Below are 14918 nucleotides of genomic sequence, written 5' to 3'. Positions count from 1 at the left end.
AATAAGTTTGTCAAGAGATTCATACTTTCCCTAGTTTTATCCAACTTGAAATCACTACCTGAACATCAGACAACAATTCCTCCACATCCTGACGTTCTTGGTGAAAGTTGCAGTTTTTACATATCAGTAACCAGCAGTGAACATGCAACACAAATAGCTTAGTCAATAGCCAGCGCTAATCCAAGGAAAGATTAACAAAAATTGCAGAATGGGTTACCAGCGTCAGCAGTTAGTGCTGCCTAAAGCCTGCTTAATACCATATTAAACCCTAGCCTGAAAGAACAGACTTACAAGGACAAAAATGGCATGTTTTCTAAGAGGAGATAGTTTTTAATGGATAGATCTAGACCTAGAAAAAGAAGATGACTGTCCATTGAGAGAGGGTTTGATCTTAGCAGAAGAATTAATAAGAGCAAAAAAACTGTCAATAATCAGGATCCACTTGTCACAGAGGATTTCATATGTCACAGAGAAATTTAAGTAGTCCTGGTGGCAGAAAATCTTCATCATATGCTTGTTTTAATTTGTGCTTTTAAAATAAACTAGTTGATAATGAGGAACCCTGGCGGCTCAGTGGTTAACCATTTGTCTGGTGGTAATACGAATCCACCAGCCACTCCTTGGAAACCCTAGGAGGCAGTTCTACTCTGTCCTATAGGGTCACTGTGAGTTGGAATCGACTCCATGGCAATCGGTTTGGTTTTGGTTAGTTGATAATGAGGAAGCCTGGTGATGCAAACGGTTAACCTCTTGGCTGCTAACCACAAAGGTAGCAGTTCAAACCTACCCAATGGCTTCACAAAACAAAACCCAGCAATCCACTTCCATAAAGATTACAGCCAAGAAAACCCTTTGGAGCAGATCTACTGTCACATGGGGTCACTGCGAGTCAAAAATGACTGGACAATACCTAACAACAACAGGTTAATTAAGAAGTAGGCCTCAAGTCTAAGTTTAGACCGACCTTCTTAAGCTAAAGCTGAGATAATGATCTTTTCCAATGTCACCTAGGATCTATCCTATTACATGATTCGTGCTGTAAGAACTGTACCCCACAAGTGGCTCTGATAGCCAAAACCATGCATTCCCACCAGAAACTACTGAGTGTGATATCTGAAGTTTTATTTTGATATTTGGATGTTCTGATGGGCAACTCTAAATCTATTTTGCATATCGCCTTTCTAACATGATCAATATTTTATTTGGTTTCCCATACAAAGAATTAGAATTGTGCCCTACTTTTACCTAAATATAGAGCAGATTGATTCGGTCTATCAATAGTCTTCTGACAGGGAATGGAAATAACAGCTAGTCCAAAACTAAGCTAGTTACATAAGTACGGAAGCAGTTTAAAGATAATGTTATGTGCAATATAGGTTATACATGCTACAGTAGAAGTGTACAAAAGGAGTATATACGAGAACACAGGAAAGAACATGTAACCGCTCTGAGCATAAGAGGTCTCAGAAAGGAGCGACATTTGAGCAGAGTTTTGAAGGATGAATAGAGTTTGCCAGAAGGGCAAGGAACAAAGTTTATTACAGACAGAGGGAAGCACCCATGTAAAAGCATAACCCAACCCCAGTGCCGTCGAGTCAATTCCGACCCATAGCGACCCTACAGGACAGAGTAGAACTGCCCCACAGAGTTTCCAAGGACTCTGGAGGTTATAATACTGAGGTGCATTCAGGTAAAGTTCATTTTGACTGAGTAGAAAGTGGAAGGAAATGGGGCTGGAAAGATAGACAATGGCAAGATATTCAGATACTTAAAGGCTTTTTATGCCACACTAAGCAGTTTGGAGCCCTGGTGGTGTAGTGAAGAGCTCAGCTGCTAACCAAAAGGTCAGCAGTTCAAATCCACCAGCTACTCCTTGGAAATCCTATGGGGCAGTTCTACTCTGTTCTGTAAGGTCGCTAGGAGTCAGAACCAACTTGACGGCTCCTAACGACAACAAGCAGCAGTTTTGATTTTATCTTCTAGGCAACAGTGAACTATTGAAGGATTTTAAGAAGAAAATGAAATGTTAGAAAGACTCATATGGTGGTTGAATGAAAATAACCAATTTGCCTAGGCAATTCTCCTACAAATATGTAAATAACATAAAATTTGTCTGAAGGTTCAGCTACCAGTATGAAAAAAAAAAAATTTACAGGGAAGTCATTTATAATATCAGATTATGTTAGCCACTTATTTTTAGTCTTAAAAACTCAATTTAAAATTATCTTGCCTTTCAAAATTGAATAACTTCAGTTTATAAGCATCCCAGTTTATGTAACAAGTAGGTCTGTCCTCCAGCCTCTCCTGTGGTAACTAATACAATCAGATAGGTAGGGAGGGTGGTTACCTTCCTCTTAGTATTTCTTGATCACCTCAGAGTGCTCAGAGATGTACACTCACTCCTCACTTATTGACATGGTTAGGTTCCAAAGGCCAGGTCATTATGCAAAAATCGGCATTATGCAGAAATATAGGATGATCATATCATTACATAACTGCCAAGTAATATCACTACATAACTGCCAAATTACATCATTACATAACTGCCAAATTGCATCATTACGTAACTGCCAAATCACATCATTACGTAACTGCCAAATTACATCACTGCATAAATTGCCAAATTACATCATTACATAACTGCCAAATTACATCATTATGTAACTGCCAAACCACTGAGTATCATGGCCCAGCCAAGATGACACATAACCTTTCATCAGAGCCAGTGTTACTCTCGCCTCACACCTCTGTGTTTATTACTGCCAGACATGCATCGTTAATGCACGAACTAGTCAGATAGTAGGTTTTTTACTATTACCGTAAATGTGAAATGTCAGATAACAAGACAATTGATAAGTGAGGAGTAGGTGTATAGCTTGAAACCTACTGAAACTTCATATTGTTTAGAAGCATCGGAGACTTTTCTCACAGAGTGATTAACATTGCTTCAAGGGCTGCTATTCTCAAATCTTCTTATAACCAAGCTACAAGGCCACACCATGTTAGGCGGCCCCACCTCTACTCATATATGCAAAGTATACTGCTCCTAGGAGTATGTGAGATCCTGTGTAGGCACATGTGAAATAATCCACTGCTTAATAATCATAATAAACCCAAGTAAAAGAAAAAAATTAAGACCCCAAAACATACTCCTACTTCAAGACAAATGGAGAGAGGCAAGGAAGGAAGGAAGGGACGGAGGGAGGGAGGGAGGGAGGGGGGAGGGAGGAAGGGAGGGAGGAGTATAACTCACCAATAGCATTATTAGAAAGTCATATAATGGCTTACTAGTGAATTTTAGAAAAATGAATAAAGTCTTCAGAAAATAATATGCCATGTTTGCCATTATTTCCCTAGGGATTTAGGAAATAATAAGATTGAAAATCTTCCACCACATGTGTTTAAGGACCTGAAGGATCTCTCACAATTGTAAGACTGATATCAATTTCTCCACTTCATTTTTTTTGTGTGTGTATAACTCATTTTTCATTTTCAGTCTTCCTCTTTCCTTCTTTATGTAACCATCTCTCCACCTGCAGCTCCTTCCATCTCACCTGACCAATGCTCTAATGTACAATAAATGTCCTAAAATAAAGAAGTCCCGTTTAATCAATGATCTCATCAAAGATTTTGAAACTTTCTCCCTTTAAATTCAGCTGTGCTGTCACTCTGATCTATGACCGTTTTCCCTAGCTATAGCCTTTTTTTATTCCATCCCTTGCAAATCATTAGTAGGATATGTCACTCTTTGATATGATTTATTACAAAAACAATATTAGGTGTGATTCTGTTAATTCAAATTTTGACTAAGATTCTTTTTATTATATTTAAACCACTCTTGATTCCAGGCAAACTGTGAGGTAGGTGTGACTTCTCTCTGGGCACCCTCCCTTTCTCTCTGGGTACCCTCCCATCTCTCTGGTGGCCCTCCTGAGGGCCTTTGTGCTCATGTTGTCTGAGCTCTCCACCACAAACAGTCACAGAGTGCTTACTGAGAGCCAGCATGATTCTCTTCTATCCCTATTAACTCATTTAAATGTCCAATCAACACCATGAGACCAGGGCTATTATTACATTTTTTTGGATAATTAAATAAATAACCCAAAGTCAACGATACCCTTTCTCTTCACTCAGGCAATTTCTAGCAATGCTAACTTTTTTTTTTTTTTTTAAACAGGAATCTTTCCTATAACCCAATCCAGAATATCCAAGGAGACCAATTTGATTATCTTGTCAAGCTCAAGTCTCTGTAAGTAAACACCTGAGGAGGTAGTTTTATCGTTAATAATTTTCAAAATACTAATAACGAGCCCTGGTGGTGCCATGCTTAAGCACTCGGATGCTGACCATTGGGGGAGAGCAGCTAGGAGTACATAACAAGGCATCTCTATAAGTTTCTGTATGAGAAACTGACTTGATTTGTAAACTTCCACTTAAAGCACAATTTTAAAAAAAAAGAATACAGCCTTGGAAACCCCATGGGGTGGTTCTGCTCTGTCCTACAGGGTTACTATGAGAATCGACTCAGTGGCAACAGTTTTCTTTTTTTGTAAATATTAAGAGTTTATTTTTTATAAGCTCTTTCAAATCAGAAGCTTCCCATGATAAACTTTCTTCCCCAAAACAGTGCTTGCTGGACTATAAGAAGAATAAATAGACAGCTATTATTTTTATTTTATGTACTTGTTGTTGTTAGGTGCTATCGAGTCAGTTCTGACTCATAGCGACCCTATGCACCGCAGAACAATAGCAGTGTTCTGCTGCTATTCATGAGGTTTTCACCAGCTAATGCTTTTCAAAAGTAGACTGCTGGGTCCTTCTTCCTAGTCTTAGTCTGGAAGCTCAGCTGAAACCCGTCCTCCATGGGTGACCCTGCTGGTATCTGAATACTGGTGGAATAGCTTCCAGCATCACAGCAACACGCAACCCCCACAGTACGACAAACTGAGGGACGCATGGAGGTTTATGTACTTATAAACCAAAAATTAAGTAATGATGGTTCATTTTATAGTTTGCTATGTGTCACAAGCAACTTACATTGGTCTCTTTGCTTTGATCCTCTGCAGGCATCTTGCATGTTCATTCCTCAGTTAGCATAGGGTAACTAAGAATTGTTATAGGCACCCTTAACATAAGGTGGAACCGTCTAGATTATGCAAATCATTTAAAAATTCTATTAAGTACAAGAATTGCATTAAAAAAGATAAGTGTCAGTTCACTCAATTTGTTTTCCGTTAATAGAATATTTTCTTAAAAAACATTTTATTATTATTTTAAAATTACTAGAAAAATTTTAAGGATATAAAATATCTCCCACCTATTGTAATATCATGCAAAACATAATGCTTCTTTATTTATTCCACAAATACATAGTCACTATGTTGCCACCTCAGGATTGGAGGGAGACTCATTAAAAATGTTTAATATGCACATGACACAACCTTGCTTGCTAAAAATAAAGACAACCTCAAGCACTTAATGACAGAGGAAAAAGACCACAACTTTCAGAACGAATCACACTTGAGTATGAAGAAAATGAAAATCCTCACAACTGAACTCATAAACAATCTTATGATAAATGGACAAAAATTTGAAATTGTTAACAATTTCATTCTGCTTGGATCAATGTTCATCAGGAAAGACCAATCACCAGAAATGGGAATCATGTTTGCTAAAGTAATAGTTGTTACGTGCCATCAAGTCAGTTTTGACTCACAGTGACCCCGTGTAGAAAAGAGCAAACACTGCCCAGTCCTATGCCATCCTCACAATTGTTGTCATGCTTGAGTCCATTGCAGCAGCCACGGTGTCGATCTATCTTGTTCAGGGCCTTCCTCATTTTCACTGACCCTCTACTTTACCAAGCCTTATGCCCGGGGGCTGGTCCCTCCTGACAATATGTCCAAAGTATATGAGATGAAGTCTTGCCATCCTTGCTTCTAAGGAGCATTCTGGCTGTACTTCTTCCAAGACGTATTTGTTCATTCTTCTGGCAGTCCATGGTCTATTCAATATTCTTCACCAACACCGTAATTCAAAAGGCATCAATTCTTCAGTCTTCCTTATTCATTGTCCAGCTTTCACACCCAAATGAGGCAAGTGAAAATACCATGGCTTGGGTGAGGCACATCTTAGTCCTTGAAGTGACATCTTTGTTTTTTAACACTTTTGCAGCAGATTTGCCCAATGCAATGTGTCATTTGATTTCTTGATGGCTGCTTCCATGGGCACTGATTTTGGATCCAAGTAATATGAAGTCCTTGACAACTTCAATCTTTTCTGTTTATCATGATGTTGCTCATTGGTCCAGTTGTGAGGATTTTTCTTTTCTTTATGTTGAGGTGTAATCCATACTGAAGGCTTCATCGATAAGTGTTCAAGTCCTCTTCACTTTCAGCAAGCAAGGTTCTGTCATCTGCATATCACAGGCTGCTAATGAGTCTTCCTCCAATCCTGATGCCCCTTTTTCTTTATATAGTTCGGCTTCTCAAAATATTTGCTCAACATACAGATTAAATAAGTATGGTGAAAGGATACAACCCTGACACACACATTTCCTAATTTTAAACCACAGAGTATTCCCTTGTTCTGTTCGAATGATTGCCTCTTGATCTATATGCATGTTCTGCACGAGCACAATTAAGTGTTCCGGAATTCCCATTCTTCGTAATGTTATCCATAATTTGTTATGATTCACAAAGTCAAATGCCTTTGCATAGTCAATAAAACACCATTAAACAGTTTTCTGATATTCTCTGCTTTCAGCCAGGATCCATCTGACATCAGCAATGATATCCCTCATTCCAAGTCCTCTTCTGAAACCAGTTTGAACTTCTGGTAGTTCCCTGTCAATCTACTGCTGCAACAGCTTTTGAATGATCTTCAGCAAAATTTTACTTGTCTATACTGTTCAATAATTTCCACATTCTTTGAAATGGGCATAAATACGGATCTCTTCCAGTCAGTTGGCCAGGTAGCTGTCTTCCAAATTTCTCGGTAAAGATGAGTGAGCACTTGCAGCTCTGCATCTGTTTGTTGAAACATCTCAGTTGGGATTTCATCAATCCCTGGAGCCTTGTTTTTTGCCAATGCCTTCAGTGCAGCTTGGATTTCTTCCTTTAGTACCATCGATTCTTGATTATATGCTACCTTTTGAAATGGTTGAACTTCGACCAATTCTTTTTGGTACAGTGACCTTGTGTATTCCTTCCATCTTCTTGCATCATTTAATATTCTCCCCATAGAATCCTTGCAACTCGAGGCTTGAATTTTCTTTTAGTTTTTTCAGCTCAAGAATGTCGAGCATATTCTTCCCTGTTGGTTTTCCGACTGCAGGTCTTTGCACATTTAATTATAATACTTTGTCTTCTCAAGCTGCCCTTTGAAATCTTCTGTTCAGCTCTTTTGCTTCATCATTTCTTCCTTTTGTTTTAGTTAGTCTCTTTTCAAGGACAAGTTTCAGAGTCTCTTCTAACATCCATTTTGGTCTTTTCTTTCTTTCTCATCTTTTTAATGGCCTTTTGCTTTCTTCATGCTTTCTTCTTGATGTCATTCCACAACTAGTCTGGTCTTCGTTAGTGTTCAATGCGTCAAATCTGCTCTTGAGATAGTCTCTAAATTCAAGTGGGATATACTCAAGGTCATACTTTGGCTCTTGTGGACTTGTTTTAATTTTCTTCAGCTTCACCTTGAGCTTGCATACAAGCAACTGATGATGTGTTCCACAGTTAGCCCCTGGCCTTGTTCTGACTGATGAAATTGAGCTTTCCCATCGTCTCTTTCCATGGATGTAGTCAATTTGATTCCTGCATATTCCATCTGGTGAGGTCCATGTGTATAGTAACCATTTACGCTAGTGAAAAAAATGTATTGGCAATGAAGAAGTAGTTGGCCTTGCAAAATTCTATCATGCAATCTCCAGCATCGTTTCTATCACCAAGGCCATATTTTCCAATTACCAATCATTCTACTTTGTTTCCAACCTTTGCGTTCCAATCACCAATTATCAATGCATCCTGATTGCGTGTTTGATCAATTTCAGAATGCAGAAGTTGGTAACAACTTCAATTTCTTCATCATTGGCATTAGTGGTTGGTGTGTAAATTTGAATAACAGTCACGTTAACTAATCTTCCTTGTAAAAAAAAAAATCTTCCTTGTAGACGTATGGATATTATCCTATAACTGATGGCACTGTAATTGAGAATTGATCTTGAAATGTTCTTTTTGATGATGAATGCAATGTCATTCCTCTTCAATTTGTCATTTCCGGCATAGTAGCTCATATGATTTTTCGATTCAAAATGGCCAGTATCAGTCCATTTCAGCTCACTAATGCCTAGAATATTTATCTTTATCAGTCCATTTTATTGTTGACAATTTCCTATTTTCCTAGATTCATATGTAGTACATTCCAGGTTCCAATTATTAATGGATGTTTGCAGCTGTTTCTTCTCATTTTGAGTCCGGCCACTTTAGCTAATGTAGGTCCCAAAGCTTGATTCCAGACTCATCATTAAGGTCGACTCCATTTTGAGTAGGCAGCTCTTCTCCAGGTGTATTTTGAGCATCTTCCAACCTGAGGGGTTCATCTTCTGGCACTATACGAGACAATGTTCTGCTGCTATCCATAAGGTTTCCATTGGCTAATCCTTTCAGAAATAGACCACCAAGTCCTTCCTCCTAGTCTGTCTTTGTCTGGAAGCTCAGCTGGAACTTGTCCACCCTGGGTGATTCTACTGATATTTGAAATACCAGTGGCATAGCTACCAGCATCACAGCAACACCCAAGTCACCACAGTATAACAAACTGACAGACACGTGCGGTTGGTAAAGTAGAGGGTCAGTGAAAATGAGGGAAGCCTTCAATAAGACAGATTGACACAATAGCTGTAACAATGGGCTCAAACACATCAAAGATCATGCTGATGTCACAAGACCAGGCAATGTTTAATTTTGTTATACTCAAAGTCACCACGAGTTGGAGCCAACTGGACTGCAACTAACAACAGTTACTATGTATACAGCATTGTGCCATGATCTGTGAAGACTTCAAAAAAAAAAAAAAAATCAAATAGGGGAGACATATAAATAACAGAACCAAAAAGAGGAGGAATTGGGGAAGTGTGAACATTTTATTCAAAATAAGGGTTAAAAGCATTTTATTGTTTTTATTGTAGCATTTTTATTATACCATATATAACATACATGCTAATTTTTTATTATTAATTTGATATTTTTAGCAGCTTGGAAGGAATTGAAATTTCAAATATCCAACGAAGGATGTTTAGACCTCTTAGGAATCTCTCCCACATGTAAGTAAATATTTTTCTAGTTCTTCACTTTGATTTTAATATGTTTTATGTATCTACTTGTATTACTATAACCCAGCACATCTATTAATATATTCTGACTATTTTGCCTAAACAATAATTAATTTTTTAACTTTGATATTGCAATAGGGTGATTTTTAGTTTTCCACAGTTTGACCAAATCTCATAGGGGACTTTTCTGAATGAAAGGAAACATGAGTGTGGAGGAAACCCACCTCAGTTCTGTAAGAAGTTCTCCTCAGTTCTGACACCAGATATCGCTGTTTGCCTAGGAAGCTAGCAATTTGTACACATAGTACAACTTCTACTGGGCGAAGATGTAGAAATTTATGTAAACAACATGAAATAATTATAAATAAATGTTTTACGTAAATGAAGGGAAGCAGGGAGAAATCCTCCCCAGGGAAAATTTCCCCCAATGTCTGTCAGGTGTCTGATCGAGTGTGCATGGAAAAATGGTAAACCTTGAAAATTCTCTCATCCAAAAAAATGTGTCTGGTTATACCATTGATTACATGCTTTAGAAACACTTTAATAAAATGCAATCTTATAGCAGGTACTAGAAAGATCTCAATGCCCTGGTAATTAATACTGGACAATTTAGAAAGTGTTATGTAAGCCGTCAACTCTAAAATATTGCTTATATTTTAAGTCTAATACAGGATACTCCATTTTTGTTTTCTATAATTCCTCAAAGAGAATGCTTATAAAACGTTCCTTGGTTGCACACCACATAAACATTCTGGCTAAATTAAACAAAATAGAATTATTAGAAGAAAATGGTATAGCTCCCAGAATCAAAAAAACAGCTAAAGAAACAGACTAGATTTGGGCAGAAAACATGGATCTAGGAAGCAAGGATTTAAGGATCCAGGCACTGCTGGAATCCATTCAGTAAGAGGCAGAGTTTCAGGAGAGAGTCTTAATTGATCTTGCTTAGGATACTGTGGTTGGGGATGCCTCCAATGAAGGTCTTATTGTGATTTCTCACAAAATGGAGAAGTAATTCCCTCACAGGAAATGAGGACGCTATAACTGAAAAAGTGACTGGATGCTGGGCAGCCAAACTAACAAACAAATATCCATTATAATTCTGTTGGTGAAAGTAGAGCTTCAGCCTAACACACGTGAAACAAAGTGAAATGGCAATCACTGCCTCCTCCTTCTTCATGTCTTGCTCTCCTCCGCTTCAGTAGCTCACAGAGAAAATGGTGGGCAGATCAGGATAGGACAGGATGGAAATATCTGCAACCGAACTTGAATTTAAAAGGACCACATACTGTAATCATCAGGCTTTTATCTTTCATTACTATAGCTGTTTGTACTATAATGATCTTTTATCTTCTTTACCAGAGCACATGGCTTTAGAGACAAACAGATCTAATTTGAATTCCAATTTCTACATTTACAAGAAAATTTCTTACCAAATAATTCGACTTCACTGAAATTTCATATTCTTATATGGTGATACTAATACCTACCTCATGGAGTTGTGAGAATTTATTCCTGATACCTAGAAAAAGCTCAATAAATGATGTTAATGTTGCTAGCAATTATTGATTATCCAACTAGTGTCTTTATGAACAAGGGTGGTCTCTCTATTGATGAAAGAATTCATTCAATAAATACTTATTGAATACCTACTGTACCAAAATCTAGTGTAAGAAATAGGCATGTTACCAAATAGTAACAGATAACATGTTAGTTACACTGAGTCAACTCTGACTCACGGTGACCCCATGTACAACAGAACAAAGCATTGCCCAGTCCTACACCATCTTCATAATGGTTGATATGTTCAAATCTATTGTTACGGCCACTGTGTATTTTGGGTGTTTTCCAACATAAGGGGCTCATCTTTCAGCACTACATCAGGCAATATTCTCTTGTGATCCATAAGATTTTCACTGGCTAATTTTCAGAAGGAGATCACAAGGCCTTTCTTTCTAGTCTGTCTTAGTCTGGAAGCTCCATTAAAACCCGTCCAACATGGATGTCCCTGCTGGTATTTGACATACAGGTGGTGTAGCTTTCAGAGTCATAGCAACATGTAAGCCACTACAGTACCGCAAACTGACAGATGAGTAGTAGACAGATTACATAATAAATTCTGTAATAGAGAAGCCATGGAAGCACAAGAGGAGAAATCACTTAACTTAGATCAGCTGCAACAATAAGAGGAGCTATGTACCAGTGTATTTACATGCACTAAACACTAAAATCCAATGTAAGTTTCCTTGGATAGATTAATTATTTTGAACAGTTTATATTCTAAGACATGTCTAACAGTTATATATTCATTATGCCAGCTTTCACCCACACATTCTTTTACAATAAAATCAAGTCAGTAAGAATTAAACTTAAGTTTAAAGCTTCACTATTTGTCATGGATTGAATCGTGTCCCCAAAAATGTGTGTCAACTTGGCCAGATCATGGTTCCCAGTATTGTGTGGTTGTCCACCATTTTGTCATTTGATGTGATTTTCCTATATATTATAAATCCTGCCTCTATGATGTTAATCAGGCAGGATTGGAACCAGTTATGTTAATGAGGCAGGACTCAATATACAAGATTAGGTTGTGTTTTAAGCCGGTCTCTTTTGAGATATAAAAGAGAGAAGCAAGCAGAGAGACAGGGAAATCTCACGCCACCAAGAAAGCAGCACCAGGAGCACAGCCATCCCATGGACCCGGGGTCCCTGTGCCTGAGATGCTCCCGAACTGGGGAAGATTGATAACAAGAACCTCCCCCTGGAGCCGACAGAGAGAGAAATCCTTCCTCTATAGCTGGCACCCTGAATTCAGACTTCTAGCCTCCTAGACTGTGAGAGAATAAATTTCTCTTTGTAAACGCCACCCACTTTTGGTATTTCTGTTATAGCATAACTAGATAACTATGACACCATTCCTAATGTTTTACATTCCTCTGAGGCTTGGGTTAGTACATTTTCTCTCTACAGAGAGAAATGTAGGGAAATAAATTAATGTATTGAAGTAAAATAAAAATCTTATTTTGCCCTCTCTTTGTACACCAGATATTTTAAGAAATTCCAGTACTGTGGCTATGCACCTCACGTCCGCAGCTGTAAACCAAACACTGACGGGATCTCATCTGTAGAGAATCTCTTGGCAAGCATTATTCAGAGAATATTTGTCTGGGTTGTATCTGCAGTTACATGCTTTGGAAACATCTTTGTTATTTGTATGCGACCTTATATCAGCTCTGAAAATAAGCTCCATGCCATGTCAATCATTTCTCTCTGCTGTGAGTATCTCCTGGTTGAAGAGAAATTAGAGTTTTAAAATATCCAAAAGCATTTGCTATTGGAAAATAAGTAAACTGATAGGGAGAGTTATGAGATTTAAATTTTTCGTCTTTGGTGTCATTTCCACATTTTCTACAATGAAAACAGAATTGCTTTAGGAAAGAAAACAAGAAGTTCTTAAAACAAGTCAATTCAGCCACATTACACAGAACAATGATGCTCTTATTTATTGGTTTTTCTCTCATACAGTGGCTCTGAAGTCGTAATATTTTATTAAAGCAACTATAATCTTTTATTTCTAATAAAATTGCAGCCTTCTATAGTCAAATTTTAACATCAAGAGTATTTACTTTTTTGCTTGCATGGCTAGTTCAAAACTGTTGAGTTAATAGCTAGTTGTTCCTCTGGTCTCTGAGCTACTAGAATCTTTTGCATTCATAATTTGAAAACTTTAAATAGGAAGAAAATGTTTTCGAGTGGTATTCGTTTTTTTAAGTTTTTGAAATATGATTGCAAAGTATCGTGTTAAATAAGAACTACAAAGAAAAGTAAGAAAGAAACCAGTCCACAAAGAGTTTATAGCCTGGGTCAAGAGGCCAAAAATTTACCCACACTCCCTCAAGTACCAGCATCCGCATGTTAACTTTTGTTATGTATGCTGTCCAATGGCCCACCTCATCCTTCCTAAAGTCTACTATCTAATGAATTTTTTTTATTGCAAGCTATCTGAGAGACAACTCAGAAATAGTTTACTATTTTGTATTGTTATCTACCAAATTTTGAGTAAGCTCAATTTCTCTAGTGACAGCTAGAGTATAACTTTAGTGTTTAGCAATCAAGATATGATATGGTGATGCACTTTTAGGAACTTTGGGTAGGATGCTTGTGCAGTTAAAAAACCTCATGCACCTTCTGATAGGTAATGTTTACTTAAAAAGCAAAGACACCACATAGTATATCACAATGAGAGCTGATTCTCTGGGGTGAAAAAATCTAAAAATGTGCAGAGAAAGAAGTAAGAGCAGGAAGCTATGGAAGCATAGAGAGTGATTTTACAGAGACCAGTTTTGTATAAATAATTTTATCCCCCCAAAATTTTACTGACTGAAAATCACTTCATAATTACTCATATCTTCCAAATTATAGACTTCAAAAGCTGTCGTCATTGATTTATCATAGCCACTTCTGAATTACTTTTTCTGGAATTTGAATGATGTCCTGAACTTGTTAGCCTAGGAGACTTTCAGTGGATGAGCTGAACCAAGTAATGACACCTCCGTCTCAGTGCCTAACTGAATACTCAACATAATTATATATTTTTTTTTATTTATTCAACACTTCTAGGTGATAGAACTAAAATAGGAAATGAAACAGACAAGATTCCTGCTCCCAGAGACCTGTATTTTAGAGGAAAACAGACATTAAAAAATTTATTATGTAATTAACTGTAGAGGATAATATAAAAATGGTTATCAAGCAGAATTCATCAAGAGCTTCTCACCCATAAACAAATTCTTAGGAGTATAAAATTTACCCCTCTCCCAGAACAGAAGAAACTTGGCTATTTTTTATTAATATTAAAAATATTGCTGCTTGTTGATAATTCCGTTGTACCTATTTATTTCTCAAAATTTTGAAACTTACTGATCCCTGTAGGTGCCGACTGCTTAATGGGAATCTATTTATTTGTGATTGGAGCCTTCGACCTAAAGTTCCGTGGAGAATACAATAAGCATGCACAGCTGTGGACCGAGAGCATTCACTGCCAGCTTGTGGGATCTTTGGCCATTTTGTCCACAGAAGTATCCGTGTTACTGTTAACCTTTCTGACACTGGAAAAATATATTTGCATTGTATATCCTTTTAGATGTTTAAGACCTGGAAAATGCAGAACAATTATGGTTCTGATTCTCATTTGGACTGTTGGGTTTATAGTGGCGTTCATTCCATTGAGCAACAAGGAATTTTTCAAAAACTACTATGGCACCAACGGAGTATGTTTTCCTCTTCATTCGGAAGATACAGAAAGTACTGGAGCCCAGATTTATTCAGTGGCCATTTTTCTTGGTAAGAAATCTCATATTAAAAGTCCTTTTATTCAAATGGTGCAATAAATAGGAATGTGAAACTCATTATACTTTCTAATATTTATAAATTTTTATTTCAGATCTTTCAATCAATATTTCTCAGTGAAAGTGGAGGTGGATTCTATTAGTATCCCCTAGAGGGATTTTTTTTTGTCCAAATTATTCCTTTATCTTATAAATTTCAACCTGGTACAGAGCTTAATAAGACAATAAACACTTGTGTTTCATGAATT

The 14918-nt window shown here is 37.3% G+C and overlaps 1 protein-coding gene across 1 annotated transcript in view; it reads left to right on the top strand.

Annotated features, from left to right (window-relative positions):
• RXFP1 (relaxin family peptide receptor 1) overlaps positions 1 to 14918 on the top strand; it is a 134634-nt gene that overhangs the window by 105237 nt on the left and 14479 nt on the right. The window contains exons 13-17 of the mRNA XM_049852805.1: positions 3358 to 3429; positions 4178 to 4249; positions 9242 to 9313; positions 12368 to 12597; positions 14255 to 14665. Of these exons, the coding sequence (XP_049708762.1) occupies positions 3358 to 3429; positions 4178 to 4249; positions 9242 to 9313; positions 12368 to 12597; positions 14255 to 14665 (857 nt within the window). The remainder of the gene's footprint in view (positions 1 to 3357; positions 3430 to 4177; positions 4250 to 9241; positions 9314 to 12367; positions 12598 to 14254; positions 14666 to 14918) is intronic.

The sequence above is a fragment of the Elephas maximus genome, chromosome 13 (assembly GCF_024166365.1).
Source record: "Elephas maximus indicus isolate mEleMax1 chromosome 13, mEleMax1 primary haplotype, whole genome shotgun sequence".
Classification (NCBI taxonomy): Eukaryota; Metazoa; Chordata; class Mammalia; order Proboscidea; family Elephantidae; genus Elephas; species Elephas maximus.
This window is presented reverse-complemented; position numbering and strand designations above follow the sequence as displayed.